The following is a 27,210-nucleotide window of genomic DNA, read 5'->3' as shown; positions in this document are numbered from 1 at the left end:
CATTTTCACATGTGTAGCTGACCTGATGTGTACTCACTAAAATACACTCTACTCAAATGAATACAATGTGTGCAGAAAGGACAGTGTTGCCAAATGGGTGATTAAATATCAACATCAAGTTTGTCTCTGAACACAGAAAAAGAAACAACAGAAATATTAGTGAAACTTTTATTTATAAAATGGAGAAAGAAAAGATTACCTGAGATTATATGGCTTCCTGTATGAACAGTCAGACATTGCACAGTGCTAAAAATGTAACCTGCATGATAAACAACTTTAAATAATTGCTAATACTGTTAAAGTAAATGTGTGAAACAAACTAGGTATGGAATTAAATGACAAATCTTTAAGTAGTATAAATATTCAGTGTTACAATATTTATAAAAACCAACAAGCACAGTATGTGGAGTCCACAGGTCATGGAGGTTCATCTGGAAATCTTTCCATTGTATACAGTAACATGGGTCTGATGCAGTGACAGTGCATGTGTGTGAAATTATAAGTGAGTGTCCACATATTCAGTAACTGTGGCGTTTGAGGAGCTGCCATGAATGATCTTTGGACACTTTTCTCGTGGTATGCAGTAGTTGTTGTGTAGGACCAGACCAGCAGGACACTGACATCCTGGAACACAGGGCTTGAAACAGTGGCTTTCTATCACTCCCAGAGGTACATCGACATTAAAGCAGGTTACAGGACAAGGGGGGCCGCACTCATCAAACACAAAGCCCCTCTCCACTGGGCAGCCCACAGCTGTGGAAGACAGGAGCAAAGAAAACACTGTGAGCACTACAGCTTCAAGCATATGTCTTATTTTGACCTTTACTGATCCTCAGCAGAAATTTCCGGGTGGCTGACAGCAATGAGGCCAATGGCTGTTTATTTTTAATTCAGAATGAATCATATTGCATTACTTCCTTATAACATTAAGCAGTTTATGTCATGGAACGCCGTGTGGCAGGCAGACTGTGGACCCAGAGGCAGGACACAGGAAGAGAAATAAACTCAAAAACTCAGCTTTGCTTGCTGCCAAATTAAATGGTAAATGGTAAATGGCCTGCATTTGTATAGCGCTTTTCTAGTCCTTAAGGACCCCAAAGCGCTTTACACTACATTCAGTCATTCACCCATTCACACACACATTCACACACTGGCGATAGCAAGCTACATTGTAGCCACAGCTGCCCTGGGGCGCACTGACAGAAATACAGAAATTACACAAACCAAACCGAAAAATAGGACTCTAGGAGAACACACGGACACGAGAGCGCACAGCAAAAGGGAGGACGTGACAAAGAACACAAGCAAAATGAGAGTCAAAATAGCCAAGAGGAGATTAGAGCAAACGAGATGAGAGACTATCAAAATAAAACAGGAAGTAGCAGAACATGAGAACAGAAACACAGACCTGAAACAAAGACAGAAAGGGAAACAAACACAAAGAAGGAAACACCAAGGACAAAACACAGGGATGAGGTTAGGACACACATGGGAACATTAAGAAGACAGGAATACACAGAAACTCAGGATATAAAACATAAACTGAAACCAACTGAAAACTAGACAAGACCCAAAATTTAAAAAGCTGGGCCCGTGACAGTTTAAAGTTGGTTATGAAGCTGACAGCTGGTTGCCGACATGCACGCTTGATGTGAAATGATAATATACATCCTAGAGTATATTTGCCACTTTCTGGTGATTTACTCACCACACAGAGACGCGCTCCTCCACTGCACGATGACTCCTGCTGCTCTGCACTGGCTGGCGTAGGCCTCCAACGTGTCACAAAGACAGTCATCAGTATTGGCACCGCAAGCACAGAGGTCATAAACACAAGCTCCGTACCATTGTTCAGGAGGCACCACGGGATGACAGGGCTTAAAGATGGCAGACTTCAGGATTTTACAGCGAGTGTTGGCCCCCTTCTTGGCCTGGTAGCCTGCATCCTTACAAGGGTCAACATTCTCGCCAGGACGACAGGAGGAGCGGAAATGGGTACCATTTGTGACCTTAAATGACAAAAAGTTATTTCATTTGCATGCGGTCAAAATTAGTGATAAGCTATGTATTTTATAGAGTCTCTGTATTACTGCTGTGTATTGATTTTACCCTCCAGCTGTTTCCAAATTCAGACTCAGATAGGGTGATTCGTCCATTTGGCATCCGGAGGTCATCCTGGTAGTAGTTGTTGAAGTTTCCACAAAGACCACAGGTGTGGCCCTTATAGGAGCCTGGCACACTTACTTCTACATGTGAACGAGGACTCCACAGCACCTAAGGTGGGCGAGTGGATGTACCAGTTTGTTACAAAACTGGGAGTGACCAAATTTGTGAGAAGGTAAAGAGACAGAAAAACTGAGAGTACTGCACCTTCAGACCAATGTTAGTGTTGAGTAAAATTGTGTTGGTTTGCCGTTCAATATAGATGTATGGTTCCCTGAGAAATGGCAAAGTTACAGCCTCATCATTCACCTGGATAAAAGAGGAGATGGATGAGTGAATGCACTAAGCATAAAATTCACTGGGTAAAACCTTTTATGGTCTATTTACATACAAACCTTCACAATCCAGTCCTGCAGTAGCTGCACTGTGACATCACCCAAAAACACAGTAACCTCTTTAGTCCAGGACACTCCTTTACGTCCACGATCATCATTTGTAGCATGAACACTGTAAAAACAAAAATGTGCTTTCTTGTTTTGTTACTTGTTACCTTTTAGCATAATTTTGTGCTTTAAATACAATAACAATGCATCTATTTTCTGAAACACCTCCAGTTCCAGCCAGCTAGGATGTCCAAGACTATTTTTTCTGTGAGGCAATGATGGTAACTGCACCTCTTGGGGAGGTACTCCATATCATTAACCCCAACACAGAACCAGTACTGTTCTGGTTTGTTTGAACAGAAAAAGAATTTCTTTTTATTAGTGCTGTCAAAATTAACGCATTAATGCAAAATAATCCACCATCGTGCTTAACGCGTTTATAAATTTTAACTCGATGAGCACATCTGGAGCACACAATAACTCAAAATACTGGAAATGATTCTGTCTATATATATATATATATTAGCGCCACCAAAAATTAACGAGTTGACGCGAATTAATCCCCATTGCGATTAAAACTTTTAACGCAATTAACGCATCCGGGAGAAGATTGAAGAAAACTATTCAAATTCTATTTGAATTTGAATTTCTTGTTTATTCTACATTTACTTCATTATATTGCATAAATGTCAGTTAGAAGCTTAAATATAAAGTTGAAAAAAATCAAGTTATCAGGATCAAGTAATTGCGATTAATCGCGATTAATTACAGATAATTGTGAGATTAATTTGTTAATTTTTTTTTTTAATCTATTGACAGCACTACTTTTTATACAATTAATTATTATAGCTATTGTTTGGGATGAATTTCACCTGAAATCTCCACTCTCACAATCCTGTGTCAGGACATATGTGCACGTTCCCTGGAAGTGCAGCATGCGGCCATCGAAGGTCCGGTAATGAGGATCGCCAAAGGCACTGCAAGTAGCTGGACGAGGAAGGCAATGAGGACAACACAAACCTGGGATAACTGCAGGCATCTCATCCTGGCAGTAAAACACACAAACAGACTGTGTTAACACTGGTTGTGTGAGAATATGATGAACCTAAAAGGATTAAAAAAAAAAAAAAAAGTCTGCAGTGACAAAATGTGCTCTGCAAATTGATGGGTGAGCATCATGGGAACATTTCAGATAATCACGAAACGCCATTAAAATGTGTTTGTGTGTGTGTTTTTCAATAACACTCACATTTGCACAGGTGAGGGGAGGGCAGCGTTCACTGCGACAGTGTACGTCTCCAGACAAACATGTACAGCTGGTGCATTCATCCACCTCCCAGTGTTCATTGGAGTGAAACACTGTCCCCTGGTACAAACACGACACCTCCGAGTCTACAACACATATGCACAACAAAGTTTAATCTTTGTAAAGAATACACCCCATCCATCTGTCACATCATTGCAGTGTCGAATACCCAGAGGTGAAAAGCCAGCAGCTGTTTTTATTTTGTGATACCTTGACATTCATAGCAGCATCTCCCAGGAAGTTTCACTTGCTTTTGTCCTTCCAGACAAATGGCAGGTAAACACTCTTCAATGCTGCACTCAATGTAGCCCAACTGAGAATGCAACCACAAACAGACTTCTGAAGAAAATAATCTCAGTAAATACAAAAAGGTCTATTTTTAGAAATGCTATTTTTTAAATATAACATTAGTGGCAACGTGCTGGTGTGCCTTCCACCTAAGGCTGTGGCCTTTCTGTGTGGAGTTAGCATGTTCTCTGTGTGGGTTCTCTCTGCATTCTCTAGTTTTCTCCCACAGTCCAAAGATATGCATGGGTTTAGGTTAAGTGTTGATTTTAACCCCTGTGATTAAAATCAGAGATCTTTCCAGAATACCCTGCCTCTCGCCCTATGCCAACTGGGATAGGCTCCAACACTCCCAAGACCCTGAATTGGATAGGGGATAAGTTGGATCAGATGTATGTATGTGTGAATGGAGAATCATATTAATATTATGTCTTCAGTTAGGTGAAATTTAAGTGTTTTCCTTAGCTTAACGATCAAAATCAACCCCTCAGTATTTGCAGCTGGAGAGCGCTGGACCCTTCTTTTTGTGTCTTTTAAGTCATTCCTCAAAAACTAAACCCTTCCACCTGTATTTCTGTGCCACGTTATTTTTTAACACACACACACATATATATATATATATATATACATACATATACATACATATATATATATATATATATATATATAAATGCCACATTTCAATGCTATGTCATTACTTTAAGTTCTTTATGATGGGTGTCTAGATTTCTGTTGACTTACAAAACAGGTGCATGTGACACAGTCATCTTTGCTGTCTTTCCAGCTGGTGCCGTTCACAACACGCCTGTTCTGATCCTCAATTACACAATCTGCGAGGAACAGAGGAGAGCCAACATATACAGAGATGTATTAATACCAAGAATCTAAATGTTAAGACTGCTGCTGTTCTATCACATTATACCTTTACACACTGGGCAGCATGAGTCTGGAGGGGTGAACTGCTCATTTAGAGGACAGGTGAGTAGTGGGCAGACTTTGTGTAAGCAAGTCCATGTCAGGTCCTGTACGGGAGATCACCCAAAGACAGCATCACCCCATAATGAAACTCTGTAGTTGCTGAAATATCCTAACTGTAAATATTTTATTCCATATCTGTGAGGTATCACACCAAAGTGTTGTTGTTTTACCTTACACTGGCAGGTAAAACAGGGGTCATCTGTTGCCAACACCTCATTACCAATCAGTGCAGTGGTACAGTTACTGAGAGGCTCTAAACATAGACACATATGTTAGAGAGCTCAACAATACTGCAGAGATAATACACATATAATTTATTTATTCATTTGTTTGCTACTAACGTGCACAGACAGGACAGCAAGAGTCCGGTCCAGAGAACAAGATGTTGCTCTTAGGACAGTCAACCAGACTGGGACACTGCTTTCGGTAACACTTCAGGTGCTGTTCTCCATCCGGCATCACCTGAGAAACACACAAAATGTCAAGAAACTGCTTCAGATTTTACTATTAAAGCTTCTATCACTCCATTTATCCATCTATCTATATTTATTTAATGATGAAATCTCACTGAAATCAAATATCTTCCAAAGAGAAATCCTTGCATTATTTTTACGTTATTTCTGTCTTTCTGTTTTTACTGCTTCAAGCTATTTTGCTACAGTAAGTAGAACTGAAGCTTAACTGACTTTGAAAACATCATTCATCACTTTGACTTTAAATACTAAACCCTGCACTGATCACGCATTGTATGACACAAATAGGGTGTGGGAGGCAGACTGAACAAATTCCATAAAGCAAAGTAACAAAAACTAAAGGCACTTAGCAGAAAAAAACGGGAAACACAACTGGAAGTATAACAGACGGCACAACAGAGAGTGAGGAGAAGATAGGATTTATACATAAAGATAACTGGCTAAGTGGGGACAGGAATGGAATGAGAAACAGCTAAACATAATCAAGGTAATCAGCAAACAGGAAGCAAGCCCAAGACAACACACCAAAGAGATGCTAACTGACAAAGTGAAACAGGAAACCTAGAAGATAACTAAGCACAGAGACACACAAAGACAGGAAAACTGGGAAACAGTATTGAAAAAGAATTCCACAACACAAGGATCAGATCTGAGAACTGTAAAAACGTTTATTCTAAGGTTGTCACATGATATTTTCATACCATTTTTATAACACACATGAGATAATATCTTATCATTTGTGTCAGTACAGTAATGGCATATCTAGAATCTCACTATCAATCTGAGTAATGAAACTGTAAGACTGTGAATTCCCTGTTTTAAACACAAATTTAGTATAGCCAATAAGTTATAATAAAAAAATAACCTAAACCAAAATTTCATGATCCAATACAGAGATGATTTTTATTTGTTTCATACCTCACATGTGCAGATCTGACAAGGGTCATTGGCTGGATGGAAACTGTCCCCTGGTCCATATACTTTGCCCTCAAATACACAGTCTGCTCAAAAAATAATGAGATTGTGACAATAAAAGAATATGAACACATATATTTTATATTAAATGTATGGCTTTCACTACTTTATGGCTACGTATGGGTTTCACTACTGGGAGAGACTGCAGAGAAACAGAACCTAAGAAAATGTAAGGCGAATATGCTTACCAGCACACATTGGGCAGCACTCCCCAGGCACACTGATGAAGTTAACACATGGAGACAGACAGTGTACTTCAGAGCAGGTGGTCACACCATCCACGCACATACATGTCATACATGGAGTTGAGTCTGCAAACCAGCTGCTGCCCTCTGTATGCTCCTCTCCCGCATAAACACAACCTGAGAAGGAAAAGTGAGTCACTGACAAACTATTCCTCCTGTGATCAGAGCTTCCATTAGTTTATTTACCTCTACAACGAGGACAGCAGGCTCCTGGATCAGTCACCTGATGCACACAAGCAAGCTTAGGACACTCAGGAACTGCACAATGCACCTCACCTGCCTGTGAGAATATCACAGATCAGCACTTCAATACAAGAAAGGTGGGAAATATGGAGAAGAATAAAATCTATATCTGCAAACAAGATTTATAAAGTCAGACCTTACAGATGCAGGTGGAGCAGTGGTTTGAACTCAGGGTCCACGTCTGCCCATCACTGAACTCCTGTCCATTCAGCATACATACTGAGTCACGTGACCAAGAGTAGCAGAGAAAGAAAATGTTGGAGAAGTCAGTCAGAGTTTGTTCTAATGTTGTGTATATTACAGTACAGGGTGGGATTACCAACCCAGAGTGCAGGCCTGGGAAGGTAAGCCGACAAAATATGGCATTAAGACTGATGAACAAGCGACTGTGAGTGGGCTATGGTTTAAACATAAATGTTAAAAACTGACAAAAAGGTAGAAGATTGAGTGTGGAAGAAAAAACTGTGTAAAGTTGTAGTGTAGGATATATTATTAGTTCTGTCAGAATTACTTATATTACTTCTCTCTCAACTACAGTAATTTAAAATTGGACACAAGGTTTTTGAGCCTCCCCATCATTCCACATGAAAAGGGTAAAGGCAGGGAGAGTACGATCAGGAGTCCTGACAGAACAGAGCAGGTTATCAGTGACAATAAGCATTGAATTAAGTCAGAAGTAGCATTAAAAGCACAAAATGGAAAATGTGGGTGTGTAAAGGAGCTTGTGGGGTAACAGTAGCTGTTGCAGGCTGAAGCAGCTTAAGTAGCACATCCCATATGAGATATGGCCAATAGAATGCACAGAAGGGTATCAGCTGAGCCTTCACCTGATGTTGGCTGTAATTGAAATCATCCGGGTTTGTGAAATTATACTGCAGGCAAAGCCATCGTTGGGACGAAAACACACACACTGCAGCTGCCAGGGAATGGTGCAAGGTGGTGATATGTGCTGGATGATGGTCATGACCTCTTTCTTCATTGACCAGTAGAAGGTCATACAGTACACCTGGAACTTCCTCTGTTAGGTATCTATATTTTCAGCTTGTTCTTCAGCCACATGTAGGCTTTGAGTCTTGCACCACATTTTTCACTGTCTGCCTTATATTGTGCTACCAATAGTGATGAGTAAGTAGAGCCCATGTGCTGAAGAGACCTGTTAATCTCACTGATTGATGTTTGGGCCCCACATTTTTTTAAATGAATTTCTTTCGCTTTCAACCTCACACTCATTCTCAGCGTTAAGAACGCCCCACTAACTTCTCCTAACGGCTCCTTTCATCCCAGCAGAATCACATTAATATGTTCTTTGGTTTTTCTTGTAGAACTTTGAAGGGGGGAAAAGAAAACATCAAACGACATTTCACAAAAGAAACAGACAAATTCTGACAAACAAAAGAAAACATGCAATGACGTCATAACAAAGAAAAACACAAATTGTTATGATGTTTTCCCAATAATCTCTAACTACTTCTTCTTCTTTCACCTGCTGTCATTATGGGTCACCACAGTGGTTTATCAGCCTCTATTTCACCCTATCCCCTGCATCTTTTTCTGCCACGCCAACTCTCGGCATGTCCTCGTTCACTACATGAATCTTCTCTGTGGCCTTCCTCTTTTCCTGGCAGCCTGGCAGCTCCATCCTAAACATCCTTTGCCAAACATACACACCATCCCTCCTCTGCACATGTCCAAATCATCTCAGCCTTGCCTCTCTAACCTTTCCAAAATGCTCAACCTCAGCTGAGCCTCTAATATATTCATTTCATATCCTGTCAATTCTGGTCACTCCTAATCAGAATCTTAGCATCTTAACCCTGCCACCTTGAACTCCGTCTCTTGTCTTTTTTTCGTTTTTTTAATAGTGCCACTGACTCTAAACCACTCTCACTATAGATCACAATATTGTCTAGAAATATAAAGTCCACAGAGACTCCAGTCTGTCCTCATCTGTCAGACTGTCCATCAGCATTGCAAACGAGAATTGGCTCAAAGCACATTCCTGATGTACTCCTATGAACCCATATGTCATTTCATTTTTCTTAGTTTCTTTTTTCTTTTCAAACTTTTAAAACTCTCAGATGCATTTAAAAAAAATTTTTTTTTCTGTTCTTCAGTCCTCTGGTAACTAAAATGTCAAAACCTTGAGCAATTTAGTCAAATCCTAAGGCCATGCAGTTCCACAGACCTTAGACAGCACACAGGAACAATAACTGTGTTTTCAAAAGGATCACTGACCACTTAGTAACAGTCTCCAACTAAACGTATTACCAAATGGATCATGGGACCAAACTGTTGAAAGTTTGCTGTGGTGGTATGTTTATTGAGTATTCTGGTACCAATTCAGAGAGTGGGTCTGGGAAGGTAATCCAACCCTGACCCACTGACAAAACACAACATTTATACTGGTGAACAAGAGTATGGGCTGGGTATGGTTTACATGCAAGTGTTAAACAGTGACAAAACATATAAGGTGGAGGGTCTAGAAGACAAGATCAAGGACTAAACAAAGACTTATTATGACAAAATAAAGTGACAGGGTCAAGGGGTCTGGGTATACAACTGACTTCTTGTTACAGGGGTTGTAACCAGGAACAAAATGATAAAGGTCAGAGATTCAGCGTCTCAAGTTGGTGAGTGTCTTAATAGTCTTCGTCCAAAGGAAGCAGATTTCCAAATTAGTCCATAAAAGGTGAAAATAACATGTTCCAAGTTGTTGAGATGTGTAATTTTTGTGATCAGGTGATCAAAATGAGATTTATACTCTTTGTACTTCTGTGACATTTCTGTTTAACAGTGTGAAAACAGTAAAGATTACATACTAATGCAGGTTAATTTTCTGTGAAGCCCTTGTTATATTTAAAAAGTGAATACATACGGGATCCTAGCTTTCTTTATAATGAATTGTTGGCTGTGTGTTTATAATTTCAGGATGTACCTGAGCACGGCTCTGACATGGAAACGTGTTGAGCGCAGGGTGCTTGTTGGCAGCCGTCGGACACACATTCAACAGTGCCCGCGACACAGGTGCAGCTCTGGCATTGGTTTGATGGGGGCCTGAAGCTTTCGCCGTTAGAATAAACAGCATCCTCATAGAAACAGCAGTCACAGACGGGGCAGCATTCCCCAGGACGCGTCACTGGATTGCTACAGGTAATGCTTGGACAAGATTCCTGCTCACATACCACACCACCATTCTACACAACACACATACAAACACACACAAAAAAGCAAGTGCAAATTAATGCCTGGTAAAAAGTCACTTCTAATATGAAGAGTTATTATAGTTTTAAATGAGTTTTTAATTTTATTTAATTTTGACTTTTTGTTTTTACTTCAGTTTTAATTCAGTTTTTTGTTTTGGTTTAGTTTTTATTGTTTGAAAATATTTAGTTTTAGTTATGTTTTTATTAGTTTCAGTGTTACATTTAGACTTTTTGAATTGTGGATAGATACATATGTAAAGTCAGCACAGGTTTTACAATAAAAACACATACCTACCATTTGAAAGCAGTTAAACCAAAGTCTTTTTAGATATAATAATAATATATATATAAAAAATAAAATATCTATCAAAGCCTCATGAGGGAAACTGTAATAATATTTTTTTAAACAAACTAACAAATATTAAAACAACAGGGGGTGAAAACATTTCCTGGCAGTTTTTCAAAACAAAAGAAAAATTCACCAAATTGTAATGTGCTGATGGGGTTAGGGTTGTGCTATTAAACAAATTGTTAGCTAAATGTATCTTCCTTAAGTAACATATACTGTTTAAATGGTTTACACGTGGCTACAAAACATTTGTAGCTTGCTTCTTTTAAGTCCTCAAATGTTTCTTTACAGGAATAATATTTCAATATTTAAAGGTGCTCTGTTGGATTGGGCTCTGGTGACTCTGGAGGCTATGTGACTACAGTGAGCTTATTGTCATGCTCAACAAACCAGTTGAAGATGATCTGAGCTTTGTGCATTATCCTGCTCAATGCAGCAGTATGGTGCTCTGTGGTCATAAAGTGATAGACATGGGCAGAAACAATACTCAGGTTGGTTGTGGCATTTGAACAATGCTCAGTTGGTACTAGGAAATCATTTGCAACTGGTGCATATCAAATAACATCTGCCATCTTCTGTGAAAAAGCAAGCTATAAACTTTCAGAGCATACATGATCTGAAATGACAGATATTTGCAGGTCTGGTTCTTAATATAAGCCTGTAATCTCTAAAGTTTCTGATTTCTGATTTTTCTGTGTATACTGAATGCCACAGTTGATAGAGCTGAAAATGATGCATGGCAGTACCTGACAGGAGCAGCGCTGGCAGCTATCTGTAGGGTGTGCAAATTGCTCCCCACTCAAACAGTCGCGTCCATAGAAGTTACATCCATCACACACTTCACATGCGCAGCTGTTGAGAGTTGGATGTGGGCATGACACAGCAGGGCATTTTCTTTGCTCACACACTACCTCTCCTCTCTAAAAAAACAACCAAAACCCAAACAAAAATAAAACATGATGCCATGATGATGAACTTAATAAGCGGTTTAAATAATGCGTTGCTCTCGCTCACTGAACATCTGCAGTCCTCGCACGCTTTTTCTTGTTCAAGGAGAATCTGTCCATCAGCATAAGTCAGACCTTCAAAATGACAACCTGCATACACAATAAAGCGTCAGTTACCTACTTATTCTACTTAACATGAGCTGTGATGTGTTGATCGCTGATACCTCCACAGACTGGGCAACCACAAGCATCAGTGACTGGATTAGGACAAAGGGCTTCAGGACACTGCTTCCTCCTACATTGCACCGAGCCTCTCTGTAAGAGAAATAAGCATGTCAAGGTGTCTAAAGCTAATAGGAATGTCTGTGTGGGTGTGCTGATACTACCTGGCAAATACATTCATAGCAAGGGTTTCCTGGGTCAGGAATGGACTGTCCATTGATGAGGACTGCGCCATTATAGGAACAGCCTGCCAAATAAAGATGTGTTTAGTTGGTCAAATTGTAAAAATTGGGGGAAAATATCAGTGTGGGCACAGTTAGTTTATTAAGCGTTCATACGGTCACATTCTCCACAGCATTGTCTTGGTGGTTTGTAAGGGTGACTGCACTTTTCATCACAGGGTATCCTGGAGCACGTGACATCGCCTCCGTAACAGTGACAGACAACACAGGGGTCGCTGCCATCATGAAACTCAGTGCCGTCAAGATATTCTCTACCATTATACATGCAGCCTGCAAGAAGAAATTTACAGTTTGATACACGCAAAAAAAGATCATTTTTAAATGACTTTAACTGAGGCCAGTGATTGGTGCATTGGCTCAGGTTCTCACCATCACAGGACATGCAGCAATCTCTCTGGACTGGGTGTTTACAGTTGGAGGGAGGACATCGTTTCCTCTGACACTGGACAGAGCCGTCACGACAAGCACACTCAACACATGGCTCTGAAGGGTTATCCCACATCTCCCCATTAACTCGCTGTTGATCTTCATATAAGCAGCCTGAGAAAAAGAGAGAGAGAAAGATAATTGATAATAAAGACGCAATAAACAACTGCATCAAATATCAGTAGTGCTCTGATCTTTAATTAAGGACATGACAACTTGTACCTTCGCAGCTCCGACAGCAGTCTTGTTGGATGGGGTGAGAACAGTGAGCGAACGGGCAGCGCTTTCGCTTACAGCGAACTGTCCCGTTGGTGCAGGCACATGATCGACAGTCGTTATTGGGGTCACTGAAATGCTCCAAGTGACTGTAGGAGCTTTGTTCATACACACAGTCTGACTGAGGAGCTGAAGAAAAAAAAAATTGTGAAATTATTTACCATAAAAACTTTCAGGAGTCAGCTTTATAGTCGTTGGTATAACTTATATTTTGCCATCACCAAATAATTTTTGTATTTATATTTAAATTATATTATACTATTCTCTCATTATATATGTCCGTAAAGCATACAAACACAGTATTTGACCAGTTCCTATTTGCAGTGTAGTCCTAGACTCAGAAACTGCTATTATTCCTCTTCCTCCTCCATCGTCACAGCAGATTGTCTGCCTCCATTTCACCCAATCTCTAGCATCCTCTTCAGTCACACAAACTTTCTCCATGTCCTCCTTCACTACATCCATGACACTCCTCTGTGGTCTTCCTCTTTTACTCCTGCCTGGCAACTCCATATTCAAAACCATTTACCCCGTATATCCACTCTCTTTCCTCTGCACATGTCCAGCCTCTAACCTACTCAACCTAAGCTGTTCCTAATAGTTCTAATCCTGTCCATCCTCGTTACTCCCAACAAAAATCATAGCATCTCCACTCTTGGCAGTTTCCCTCACCACCTAAGTTTTAATTTCCCGGTCATCTGCTAATTCTTTCCTACGACCCAGATCCTGCCTCAACTCCTTCCTGAACTCTGCACTCTTCTTCAACTCCCATTATTTAATCCTTGCCTCTGCCTTCACTTGCTTTCTGTTCTTGATTTCCAAATTCATCCTACAGACTACCTAATGAAGCTGCTTAGCTACATTCTCCACTTGCAGTCTCCAACCTCTTTCAGATCGCACCCTCTGCACAAGATGTAGTCCGCCTGTGTGCACCTGCCTCCACTCTTTCCTATCTTACCCTATCCTACCCTGTTCTTCTCCCTTCTTGAAGTATGCTTTCACAAAAATGTTCATCCTTTTTGCAAAGCCAACTGCCATCTTTCCTTCCACATTTCTCTGCTTATCGCATACCTATCCAGCACCTCACTGCCTCGGTTGTCAATATCTACGTCTCCACGTAAGTCTGTTCAATCTCTCTTCCTCTGAGATGATCCCTCCTCCATTTGGCTCCTTATTGTCACCATGGTAGAACAGTTTAAATCCACCTCCGATGCTCCTTGCCTTTTGTGCACACAACTTTCCTATCTAGCGTCCTTTTTCTCCATCACATCAGCCACCTTTATTCCTTTATCAATCGTAATCCCTACATTTAGAGTCCCTACTCTCATCTCCAAACTCCTACCTTTCCCCCTCTTTTGCTGCCTCTGTATATGCCTTCCCCCACTCCCCTACCTTTGTCTTCACTCAAAAAAACTATTACTAGATCTAGTTTACATTACTAGTGTAAACTTTTGAATTGTGGAGTGACGAAGAGTGCTTTTTTCTTGGTTCAAAGTAGATTTGTGAATTTTTTTATTTGAGGGGGGTAACTGTGCTTTGTACTACTTTTTCTAGATATTTTAAGTCATCAAAAAAGATAAGGAGAATTCTGCAAGAGCAAAAATGGCTTGTATAACAGCGAAAAAAGGCTTTTTAAAACTCTATTTTGTGGCATATTTGGCTGGTGATTCTCTCATGCAATTTTACTGTTGCACTGGAAATTCATTTAGCTAATGCTTTAAAATAACTTTTCAAACAAGCGCCCCAGAAGGACTCTGTTCTTGCATATCCTTACCAGGACACTGGGGACAGCACTCTCCTTGTATCACATGAGGGTTAGAGCAGGTCAGTGGTGGACACCTCTTCATCAGACACTGGACATTTCCATTCTATGACAAACACAAACAGAAATGAAAACCTGCTTTAAGAAGGCAACATGTTATTGAATTGAGTGTTGTACTCATAATTCTTACAGTGCAGCTGCATGTCCTGCATGAGTCAGTAGGATGGGGAAATTGTTGTCCATTGGAATATTCTTTCCCTGCATAGCTGCAGCCTGCAGCAGTAAAACAAGCAATGTTGTAATTATGAGATCCTAATTTCTCAGAGTTGTTTATTTTCCTTACAGCAAATGTAAACTTTCTCACCATTGCAGTTGTTCTGGCAGCACTGCCCAGGCATCGGTGCATTACAGCGAGGCTCAGAACATTGCGCTTGATGGCAGTCAATCCTTCCACTCGCACATGTGCACTCCTCACACACACTCACGGGGTTGGGAAAAACATCTCCATTCAAAAACACACGGTTTTCATAGGAGCAGTCTGACAAGAACAAACACACACATTACAGTCACCTCACTCAGAATAGATCACGTTTACCTATGATAAGAATCACAGTCTGAGTTTTAGGTACCTCGACATCTGGGGCAACACTCTCCAGGTGGGGTGTAGGAGTCCCTGCAGTTAAGCTGAGGACAAGATTGTCTCTCACACTGAACAGTGCCACGCTGAGCATAAGATGAAAGGAGAAGATGTTAGCAGGTGCAAAGATAAAAAGTGATAGGGAATGTGTTTATGAATGGATTCTTACCAGACAAGTGCAGGTGTGGCAAGGTTGGTCAGGGGTCGTGAAACTCTGACCATTGCTATAGACACGTTGGTTATAAGTGCAGCTGTCACAGACTGAACAACAGGAGCCTAAAAAAACGAGACAGAGTATTCAGTTTGTTAAAGTATCTCAAAAAATGTGGAATTTGTGAAAAAGTTCATTTTTTCCACAATTTAATTAAGAAACATAAACGTAATATTTTACACATTCATTTCACAAAGTTCAGCAGACACAACCACACTCATGGGGAAGCCTGCTGACTTGAAAATGTCCACACTCCTCAAGGAGAGTAAGCCTTTGCCGAGTAGGCTGGCTTGACTGATCATAGTTTGATATATAGATGCCTGATTTTCACCAGCCACACGGCCCAATCATCAAAATTAAAACAAAACAAAAAAGACATATTTCAATTAATGTGTAATAAATATAGCATTTATAAGAGTTAGGGTCACAGTCTTACCAGTAATCCTGGAGGGATGCAGGCAGTTGTTGGCAGCACACTGTGTGCGTGTGCATAAGGCCTCTCCATTTGCACAGGTGCAGCTGGAACAAGGACCCTCAGGCTGCCAGTTGGACCCCTCATCATATTCCACTCCATCCAGTTCACATGCTGCAATGAGAAAAGAAGGTTTTCATACAGGACACTCACTCGTATGAACCTGCACTCTAAATGTGTATGAGTCAGAAGTTACTTTTGCAGACTGGACAACAAAGATGTGGGTGTCTAATCGGATTGGAGCAGCGGACAGGAGGGCACTTTTCTTCGTTGCAAATTACATTTCCACTCTAAACCAGAGAAGCAACAAAAGAAATGTCAAAGATATTAATGGGCATAAAAAGTGCTATGATCTAGAAAAGAAAAATGCATGAAACAAATGAAGAATCATGCCTCCTCTTGAGTGTAAAAACAAAGAGGTTTTTGCACTAGACACACACTTTCTTTGGGTGTATATTGCATAAACTTGCCTTACACCTGCACTGCAGGCAGGGTCCACCCCCAGAAGGGCTGAACATTTCCCCATCAGCATACACCCTCTGTTCATACTCACACTCTGGAGGAACAAACACAAATAGCTGTTTGGTTGTTTCTGTGAAAGTTGAACTGTAGCGGGAACTAGATTATATTACATTATAGACATATTTTGATACTGACCATTGCATGTGGCACAACACTCTCCTCTGTGCTTAGCTGGATGAGTACAGTGTGATGTAGGACAAAATGCAGCCATGTGTTCACATGACACTTGACCTGCCTAGCAAAGAAATTGAATATGTATCACTTATTCTTTTAACCCTAGTTGTCACAAATATCATGGCTACTCTGTAAGTTTTGATACATTTTTTTTCAGACTTTGTCAGTCTAAACTCACAGAGCAGTAGCATTGGAGGCAGGAGTCTGTCCTAGGTGTGAACCTCTCTCCATTCACATATACTTCAGACTCATATTCACACTGCTCGCATCTACAGGTTCACGTAAACATTGATTAAATATATTTAAAAACAACAAAAAGTGAAACTGTACAGGCTTAAATATGATACGGATGATGGTGGTAGGCAGGCTTGTTACCGTGGACAACACTCCCCAGCATGATACACTGGATTGTTACAAGATGGAGCAGAACAGCGAACGCGTGAACACACCATATTTCCATTCTTTGAGAGAAAGAACAAAAAAAATGATCCTCAATTCATTTACACACACGAAAATCAAATTTAATTGTAACTTATAGACACACCTCACATCTACACTCTTCACAGGGGTCTCCAACAGGGATCACAGCTCCATTAGGGACTTCGTGTCCATTCACATCACAGCCTACAAGACACACAAATAGACACATTGTGCCTCTACAGTCTAACACACATACAAACCTTATTACACAAGGCAATTAAGCCCACCTTCACAGACTGGACAGCAGGTATTTGGAGGAGGAGCAGTAGGGTTTCTACAGGGAGTGTAACACTGCTCCCTCTCACAGCGAACATAACCGTCCTGTGATGAAAAGTGAACAGCATTATTAGAGATGAAGGTGAGTGACCAGATGCAAACCTGAGCATGTAGTTGCTGTCAGACCCACCAAACACTGGCAGATATCACAAGGACTCTCCACCGACCTCCAAGAGTCTCCATTGTTATAATTTACACCAGAATGGGTGCAACCTGTAAACACACATCACATTATTGTACTATTCCTGTGCTTCTAGGTATGAAGATATTAATCTGTACATCTAAACAGATTTTTATCCACCCTAAACCTTTCTGCAAGAAAGATTCTCAGTACAGAGTTCCTAACAACCCGAAACCAACAAGAAGGTCCATTTATTTTCATATTTGTTGAGTCCTGTCAATTTTTGTGACATTGACAACTGGAAATTTGAGTATATGTGATTAGGACAGCACATGCTATTTGTTATAGTAAAAAAGTGGAACGCAGAATTATTTTGGATAGCTATAAAAATGATCAGAATATATGCCAGTGTAGGCTTACAAGTTATGCACCATGGGTGATACAGTAAAAAGCATGGATGTGGTGAAGGGGTACATGCAGAGGGTTGGTATGACAGAAGAGGATGCAAGGGATAGGGTGAGATGGAGGGAGATGCTCTGCTGTGGTGACCCCTAAAGGAACCAGCCAAAAGAAATAAAAAGAAATGATACAATGAATGCCAGACAGAATTACCAGTGTGCATAAAATGAATGAATGTGTACCTTGCCAAATAGGCAAGTTTAGTTCCTCTCAAATGTATTGTTTAGTATGCTTTATCTTCTCTGTACTTACCTGTGATTTGCTGGGCACAACCTCCAGGTACATTCCCCTGTGGGCAGTCTTGAGGGGGGCACTCCCTGTTATCCTCCTATTCAAATGAAGAGAAACACAAAATTAGAAAAGGAATGGAAAAAAGGGCCAAAAGACTTCTTCAAGCTTATTTAATATTTTTGATTGTCATTTATTATGAAGTAAACATCAAATACTTACATTGCACGTTTGTGTCTGACAGCCAGGTACATTTTCCTGTGCGCAGTCTTGATTAGGGCATGGCTGTTGAGGGCACTGCCTGTTATCCTATTATTAAAAGGAAGAGAAACAAAAAATTAAAAAAAAAAAGGAATGGAAAATGGGACCAGCAGACTTCTTCAAGCTCATTAAATATTTTTGATTGTTATTTATTATGGAAAAATATGAAATACTCACATCACACGTTCGTGTCTGACAGTCAGGTACATTTTCCTCTCTGCAGTCTTGATTAGGGCATGGCTGTTGAGGGCACTGCCTGTTATCCTATTATTAAAAGGAAGACAAACAAAAAAATAAAAAAAAAGGAATGGAAAATGTGACCAGCAGACTTCTTCAAGCTTATTAAATATTTTTGATTGTTGTTTATTATGGAAAAGAATGAAATACTCACATCACATGTTCGTGTCTGACAGTCAGGTACATTTTCCTGTGGGCAGTTTTGAGGAGGGCATGGCTGTTGAGGGCACTGCCTGTTATCCTCCTATTTAAATGAAAAGAAAGTAAAATGAGAGAAAGATCCATCCATCCATCTTTTTGCGCATTATCTCTAAGGGAGAGGCCAGCCACCCTTCAAAGGAAGCTCATTTCTGCCGCTTGTGTCCATAATCTGTTCCTTCAGTCACTACCCACAGCTCGTGACCATAGGTTAGGGTAGGAATCTCGATCAACCGGTAAATGGAGAGCTTCACATTTACACTCAGCCCTCTCTTCACCAAGAAAGGACCAGTACAACATCCCCATCACTGTAGCCACAACACCAACCCGTCTGTAGATCTCCCGCTCCCTTCTCTCGTCACTCGTGAACAACACTTCAAGAAACTCCTCCACTTGGGGCAGGAACTTGTCCCTGACCAGAGTGGGCACTTCACCCTTTTCCAGCTGAGGACCATGGCCTCAGATTTGGAGGTGCTGATTCTCATTTTTATTGCTTCACACTTGACTTAACACACGCTGCAAACCGTTCCGGTGCGAGCTGGAGGCCATTGCCCGATGAAGGCAACAGAACAACATCATCTGCGAAAAGCAGGGATTAGATTCTGAGACCACACAAGTGGCCACCAGACGCTCACCCTCAGGCACCCTCCCCGCACCTGGCTTCAGGGCGGGGCCCTGGTGACCCTACCCTACGCAGGATGAACTGTTCCCTTGATCATATACTCACAGGGGTCTTATATCGCTCTTTGAAAGAATGAACTGAAAGCAGTGCCAGAAAAGTTCTTTAAATTCATTAAATGTTTTTGACTGTCATGTGGTTAATTATTAAATACTCACATTACACGTTCTTGTCTGACAGTCAGGTACATTCTCCTCTCTGCAGTCTTGATTAGGGCATCGCTGTTGAGGACACTGCCTGTTATCCTCCTATTAAAATGAAAAAATAAGAAAAAAGGAATGGAAAATAGGAGCAGAAGACTTCTTCAAACTTATTAAATATTTGTCCATTTCTTATGGAAAAATATGAAATACTCACATCACACGTTCGTGTCTGACAGTCAGGTACATTTTCCTGTGGGCAGCTTTGAGGAGGGCATGGCTGTGGAGGGCACTGCCTGTTATCCTCCTATTTAAATGAAGAGAAACAAAAATGAGAGAAAGAATCAACAGAAAACAGTGCGAGAAAGGTTGTTTGAGCTCATCAAATGTGTTTGAAAATCATCTGTTGTGTTTAATTATTAAATACTCACATTACATGTTCTTCTCTGACAGTCAGGTACATTCTCTCCTGGGCAGTTTTGAGGAGCGCATGGCTGTTGAGGGCACTGCCTGTTATCCTCCTATTTAAATGAAGAAAAATAAACACAACATAAGCAATGAACAGGAAACAGGACTAGCAGATTTCTTTAGGCTCATTAATTTTTTTTATTGTTATTTTGTTGCGGCTGAATATCAAACACGTACATTACACGCTCTTGTCTGACAGCGATCTTCATTACAGTGGGACCCATTGTGAAAAGGACAATCTGACTGGACCCCTGGAAATCAAACAAAGTCTTTAGATCACAAAATTTTTTCTGCTTCTTTAAATGTAAGTTAGGATTTGATGCAGCCTTGGAGTTTTATTCTGCTTTCTTTCTCTGTGTCTCTCTGTCAACCTTTTTCTCTTTACTCTTTGTTGGATTGATCACCTCTGATTCTGCCCATGGCTTGCTTCCTGCACCTGCAACTCACTGCCTGCCTCATTAGTGCTGTGTTTTTAACATAGCTAAATGCTGTGTTTTTACAAGCAGTAAAGCTTTCATTTCCTATTGAAGTTTACAAGTTGAAATCTTGTTATAAATAAACCTTGCCAGTTGCTTGACTCTGCTCTTTGGTTGTGTTTATGCTGGAGTGTATACTGTAAGTAAAAAAATCTAAATGAGGGCATTTTTCTGGTGCCGCCCTCTGCCATCTCTGTCTGTCTCTACAGGTTTTCTTTACCTTTTCTCACTGAGTCACTGATGAACATCTGGCTTTGCTCTCTTTCCAGTAATAACAAACAGCATGGTTCTCATCTGATATACACGGGCTTGCCTTTACACACGCATACGCATTTTATGGACTGTAACCATAACCAGAATTGTCTTCATACTTTCCGACGTTAAGTCAGACAAGTCTATTAACACTGCAGGATATTTACTGTGGGCGAAACAGAATGTTAGTTTTCTGAGGGATTCCCTACCAAACAGATGAAATCACGGTCTTAATAACTTCCTCTATTATGTCTTTGTCCATTTAAAAGATTATGTTTATAGTACAGCAATCACTGAAGAGAAAAGTCACATTCCTTGTTGAATATAATTTGCTGACCTTGGGTATTTCAGCCTTTAATCACTGTAATGACTCAAACAATGTGTTTGTGTGCAAGAGAAGGCAATAATCACAGCGCAAACAAGAGGTTAGTAAAGCTGCCTACTGTGCCTAAAGGCATTTCCTTTAGCAAGCCAAGAATGCATTTGCTAAAAGTGTGAGTCCACAAGTGTGTGTAATCATGGTGCCCTTGCAGCTGTCTGCTCTACGTATGTACTAGCAATGAAGCAAGTGCCAAAGGTAGGTCAGTGGGGTGTAAGAAAGGGGACAGTGGGCTAAATGTGGGGGAAAAAATGGGAAAATCAAGAGAATACTTAATTAAAGGAATCCTTAATGAGGCTAGTCCAACATCGGCAAAAGCCCCATGTCTTTGTTTCATATGTACATGTATTTTTACACAGTTTCTTCAAATGCACCAAGCAGAATGTGCAGGAACTGCTTAGTTTCAGTGTAACAACACATTACTGACAAATTATTCAGTTAAAAGATTGACATGATAAATATTGTTGTTTGGATAGTTTTTTTCTGATGATGGAACGAAACCATTTGAAATCCTTTTTTCCCAGTATTGTCCTGGTTTTCTCATACCCTTTGGGCGATGATGTGGATCGTTTGTGCCCATGTTCATAAGACAGTGCTTGGTGCCACACAAGCCGTATACACATAATCACCCCCCCCCCCAAAAAAAAAAAAAAAAAGTAGAGAGTGAGAATGAATCTAATGAATCTAAGTGGTACTGCAGAGATCATTTCTATGTTGTCACTACAAGTGACGCATTATATGCAATTGAGAAGTACAGAGGTGAAAACACATATGCTGTTTTTTTATAATTTGCTGAACTTGTCATTTTCTTCCGCTCACATAAGAGATGCCTTGATTTTAAATGTTTACACTTGTAATGGAACCCTTGCCTTTGTTTGCTGATACAGCATCCTCCCAACATGCACTATTTCCAACAGGGACCAAATGAGAGGAAATTAGTGCTGTTCCCAGGGGAGAAGAGGAAGACTTCACAGAGTAGGGGCAGCAACTCGTCCCCGGCTCGGGATGGGCATTCTACTTTTTGCTGGCTGAAAACCATGGCCTCAGGTGCTGGAGGACATCACCCGATGAAGCCAACAGAACCACATCATCTGCAAATAGCAGAGATGAGATTCTGAGGCTTTCTGCCATCTGGCTACGCCTAAAAATTCTGTCTAAAAATTGAACTAAGAAGTAGTTTGACGCAAATCCAAAATTTTGGTTTACTATGTAGATACAGACAGAAAATATAAAACACAATAAGATACATAACCTTGAACAGGAAAGGGTGATAAAATCCACTGACTACCATATATGAGACTAAAGGTTTGCATTCTGTAAATAACAAATCAAAAGCCGATGACAATGAAAGAGAATACTTCATACACTATTAGAAACTAAAAGAAAGCTATAGTAATACAAAACCTGACAGAAGGTGGTTTCTAAGCTTGCCTTCATTAGCAATTGTGACCGACCTCAAGCCGTTCTGAAGCTCTGCCATGTAATTCAACATAAGGAAATAGTCAAGTAAAACATATTTGGATGCAAATGATCATTTCCCAAATGTTGCCAATACAAACAAATGCAGTAGAATTTTAAACATAGTTTAAAAGATAAAAGCCATTTTATGAAAGCTTGACCTTATTTAACCTTGAAGAAAAGATCAGAGGTAAAAAGTAATGTAAATGGCCTGTATTTGTATAGCGCTTTCACTAGCGCCTAAGGACCCCAAAGCGCTTTACACAACCAGTCATCCACCCATTCACACATTGGTGATGGCAAGCTACATTGTAGCCACAGCCACCCTGGGGCGCACTGACAGAGGCGAGGCTGCCGGACACTGGCGCCACCGGGCCCTCTGACCACCACCAGTAGGCAACGGATGAAGTGTCTTGCCCAAGGACACAACGGCCGAGACTGTCCAAGCCGGGGCTCGAACCGGCAACCTTCCGATTACAAGGTGAACTCCCAACTCTTGAGCCACGATCACAATATTTAAAAACCCCATATGCCCTATTTTATACTTATATGTTGTCAACACAAATAATGGCAGTAAGAAAAATAGTTTTAAATAGTTCTATGTAGCATTATCATCACTTTGACCTTTGGATCAATCTATTGATCTTGAAGGAAAGGTCAGAGGTCAAATATGACATATTTTAAATCTTTATATGGTACTTTCTCTACATTGACAATACACACCACACTTAAGAATTATAGTTTCTAATTTATTAGGCTTTTTGTCAGTTTTTCACCAATAAAGTTTACCTTGAAGACCTCGGTGGATCTAAGCCAAATTTTAAAGGACTGTTAACATCACCCCACGCTGGACTTTTACAAAGTTTTATCAGCGATCATTCAAAACCTTATGCGATTTTATATTTACAGACAGAATAACAGACATACACAGAGGAGGAAGGAGGAATTCTCTTAAGGAATCTCTGAGAAACACAAATTTAATGCCAATCTTTTCATGTATAATTTTGTCAGTAGCATTGTTGAAAGGCCCTGAATACATTTTCACCACACAGAGGTTGGACAGCAGTGTTCTTCATAAACATTTTATGAAGCTAGTCTAGTTGACTTCAGTGTGGGTCAAAAATACCTGCCTGTTCTGTTTGTGTCCCCCAGGAAAAACAAAAGCCGTGATAGCCATCAGTAAAGAGCTACTAATCATGTGTAATATTGTTGCTGACAGGAGACACAAAGACATATTTACATTTTCTCCGTATCTTCATGAATACAACGAATTTAAAATTTGAAATACACAAAACAATAACATAAAACACCCGTGACAGATCTCACAAACAGACAGAAGCTTAGTCACCTTCTCTGCAATGGTCCTTCAGACATAACTCCAGGAATTTTACACGATTTTGTAGGTTTTCGTTCTGTTATAAAACAAACACACAAACAAAAAAAATCTCAGTGTACCCTGCAATCATTTTTCATTATATCATTTTTTGTGAAAACTCATACACTAAGTGTGATCTTTACCTGCTCTCTTACGATGACCAACTCACGAGTCAGCTTTGTCATCTGTCTCTCCAGCTTCCTCAGTCTCTCATCTTTCTGTTCCTGAGAAGCAGAATTATCACCTCGAGGAGGCTCAGCTCCCTGCATCTGATCACTCTGGATCTCCTGAGGATGATAGCTGGTTTGGTCCTGTGATCTGTGGTTTGTTTGAAGTTTACTGGGTAAATCATTGTGAGGTTTGCTGGAGTCAGTCTGGGAATCTGGGTCATGTGCATCTGGAGGAAATAGATGATCTAAAATAAGAATCAGTTAAATGGTGGAACTCCTAAGAAGTGAATTATACTACATTTTTGACACATTATAAGTTCTGACCAAACGGCAGCCCCCACGTATGCCATCATACACTATATGGTCAAAAGTACTGGGCTACCTACACATTAAGCTTACAGGCAGTGCTCAGCCATGCAAACATCTGCCATGAAGCTCTGGGTCCACAGTGTTCAGCGCTCAGAAGATGTTTGAAACTCTGCAGAGAGTTGGTGACTTTGACACATCATGCTCCTGAGCACTTGCCGACCTCGCTCTTTAACTTTATCTGGTCTGCAACCCCGTGGCTGAGTTGCTGTGGTTCTTAGCTGCTTCCACTTTGCAATAATAGGAAGTTAGTCAGTACATAGACCCCGTCGCCAGGAACATCAAATCATCTGCTAAAAACCTTGGTAGGCCTCACTCCACCACTGCCTGTGTGAGTACTCTGTTTCACATACTCTGGCTTCATATATTCACATATTTCTTAGGGCTACTGGGTAATTGATGACCGGCGTGATTGTGATTGTGAATGGCTGTCTTTTTCTATACATTATGTCTGCAATCGACAGGTGACCATTCCAGGATGTAACCCCACCTTCCTATAAAAACTGTGACGGACGGAGAGATGGAATCTGCTCTTACCTGTAAGATTGCAGCTCCATGGGCGCCTTGGATATGCTTTCAGTGAAATTTCTGCTGCCTTCAAATATCCCTGCATTTGAAAAAATACAGTCATTACATAAAATATATAATGTATCTGTTATGTAGAATAATGGCATCCATTATGGATATACTGCATATACTTGGATATACTATCTGATGTTTTATTTGTAATTATGCACACGGTAAATCTAAGCTGACTTTATTTCCTGGTAGTATTTTCAGCAAAGGACAGTCTCCTTTGATTACAAGGTTTATAGGACAATACTTAGTGTTGTGTAAAATACTAACAGAGTACTGTAAATGAAGAAGTTCAGATGATGTCTCTCTGTGTTCTCTGTGTGGAAGCAGATATGCAGTAAGCAAAGGAAACTCACACTAAATTTACTGCTTCTCTTCCCTAATGTGCTGCCAAGAGTGATGAGAACATCTTGAGGCAGTTCTAGGTTGATCCTGTTCTCATTTTCTATCGGAAAAACTGCAGCTTCTTGACAGTCCACAAAAAATGCCAGTCTGTCAGGCTCCAGGCTCACAGCCAGATGACCCCACTTTTCACTTGCAAAAGGGTTTGTGTTCAGAAGGTTAATGCTGGCAAAGTCGTGCGCTCTTCCTTCAACCTGGTAGTCCACACGCAGGGTGTTATTGACAGTGGAGGAGATGATCTGGAGAATAGGCAAAGATGCAGACGAAAGAGAAAAGATGGTGGAAGTGGATCGAGGCGCCTGACGCCCCACCACATGAACACCCATGCTACCCTGAAGGTTGGAGTACAGGAAGTGAGAATATTCAGCGGGAAGTGTCAGGTGGGGTGCTCTGTTACGTAGTTTGTAGATCATGCCGCTGCTCGCACTTTTTCGGTGAGGTAGGTTTAGTGCTTCCACAAGATCAATTACTATAAAAGAAATAAGAGACACTGTCACATTCACATCCATATGACATGAGTTCTGGAGTAGAGTACTGTGATTTCTGGGTTATGATGATTGTGAAGCTTTGTGTGAGAGATCTACTGGTCAGTGACCTCAGTGACCTGAAACCAAGATCACCCTTATCTCATCTGTCTGCAATTTCAACTTATGACTCTCTTTAAATCTGATATCTGGTGCTTCAAGACCAGATAGAAATGGAACATGACAATAAAAGCTTGTTTTGTTGTTCATAGATGTATTTATATTATGTTTTGTGAAGTAGATGGACATGCATACAAGGTGAAAAGCAATTGCTGCTGGACGCACATTGACCTTTCCAAATGTCAGATTTTGAACGTTTTTTAAAACTAAAACTATAGTTTATTTGAAAATTTACATTTAATATAAACACATGTGGGACTGGGCAAGAATACACATTAAAAATCATTAATTACATGTCAGCTTTTGTATTGTGATTTTTTAAAGACATTACTATCAAGCTTAAGTATTTAAATACCAGGGTTTACTAAAACAAAAAACAACTCCCTGCATACCATTCATAGCTCCACTCACTGTGAGCAGATTAATACACACTTAAAGTTATAATTTAAGAAAGTTCAATCAGAACAGTAAAATAAACAATCGATGACCCCCGTGACCCTGTGTGTTAACTTACCATTCTCGTTATCTGCACTAGACTGTCCGTGCAAGAAGAACACGAAGAGCAAATGTATCTCCAGCAGCACAACCGCTCTGAGTTTCCTCTCCATTCTCCTCAGCCAAAAGAAAAAAAGAGCTCAAAATCAAAATACTTTACACAAATATAACAGCATTTATCGTCCTTTTAGCCATGGATCGTTGAGTTTAACGTTCAGTGTGTCACTGCTCCTCGTCAAGCAGACCTCTCCAAAAAGCGCTCAGGGGAAACGTGAAACATCTGGATCTAGTGTTGCCAGATATTGCAGATGGTTTTCAGCCCAAAAGTTATTCAAAACTCTTCAAAATATAAAGATTCTATAGCCGAGTTTACGCTCCACTGTGCTGCTTAGCGTCGAAGAGGAATGAACTGCAGACACACATACTCACACATACAGAGACACACAAATGTGTGCGTGCGTGCGTGCGTGCGTGAGAGAGAGAGAGAGAGAGAGAGAGAGAGATTATTGCCAGAGTTCTGGACCACAGTCCCGCCTATCACTTGAAAGCAACCCAAACAGCAACCCGTGCACATCA

General features: G+C 40.5%; 1 protein-coding gene across 2 annotated transcripts; it reads right to left on the bottom strand.

The window, feature by feature from the left end:
* Positions 1-154: 154 nt before the first annotated feature.
* Positions 155-27,210, bottom strand: kcp (kielin cysteine rich BMP regulator). 2 transcript variants are annotated; one of them, XM_084933289.1, is made up of 51 exons: positions 26,654-27,210; positions 25,450-25,964; positions 25,055-25,124; positions 24,125-24,396; positions 23,955-24,018; positions 20,219-20,292; positions 20,005-20,094; positions 19,791-19,880; positions 19,592-19,681; positions 18,711-18,800; positions 18,497-18,583; positions 18,281-18,367; positions 18,083-18,158; positions 17,381-17,463; positions 17,202-17,295; positions 17,039-17,118; positions 16,870-16,955; positions 16,673-16,763; positions 16,456-16,555; positions 16,269-16,354; positions 15,995-16,088; positions 15,763-15,912; positions 15,285-15,391; positions 15,108-15,201; positions 14,843-15,016; positions 14,669-14,751; positions 14,491-14,584; positions 12,663-12,845; positions 12,384-12,554; positions 12,111-12,284; positions 11,937-12,019; positions 11,775-11,865; positions 11,618-11,700; positions 11,350-11,523; positions 9,987-10,245; positions 7,188-7,270; positions 6,995-7,088; positions 6,752-6,925; positions 6,507-6,589; positions 5,457-5,577; positions 5,286-5,368; positions 5,060-5,159; positions 4,879-4,967; positions 4,063-4,165; positions 3,796-3,938; positions 3,419-3,591; positions 2,559-2,670; positions 2,371-2,472; positions 2,110-2,274; positions 1,709-2,009; positions 155-753 (listed from the first exon to the last, which is right to left on the bottom strand). In XM_084933289.1, exons 1-51 carry the CDS (start codon positions 26,745-26,747, stop codon positions 497-499), a joined length of 6,516 nt encoding a protein of 2,171 aa, XP_084789415.1. In that variant the 5' UTR covers positions 26,748-27,210; the 3' UTR covers positions 155-496. The 2 variants fall into 2 exon arrangements, with proteins under 2 accessions (XP_084789415.1, XP_084789416.1); XM_084933290.1 differs by having other exon boundaries at positions 24,125-24,378.

The sequence above is a fragment of the Perissodus microlepis genome, chromosome 7 (assembly GCF_051167445.1).
Source record: "Perissodus microlepis isolate ML-2025 ecotype Zambia chromosome 7, ASM5116744v1, whole genome shotgun sequence".
Classification (NCBI taxonomy): domain Eukaryota; kingdom Metazoa; phylum Chordata; class Actinopteri; order Cichliformes; family Cichlidae; genus Perissodus; species Perissodus microlepis.
The sequence above is the reverse complement of the archived record's forward strand: the minus strand, read 5'-3'. Positions and strand labels throughout refer to the sequence as shown.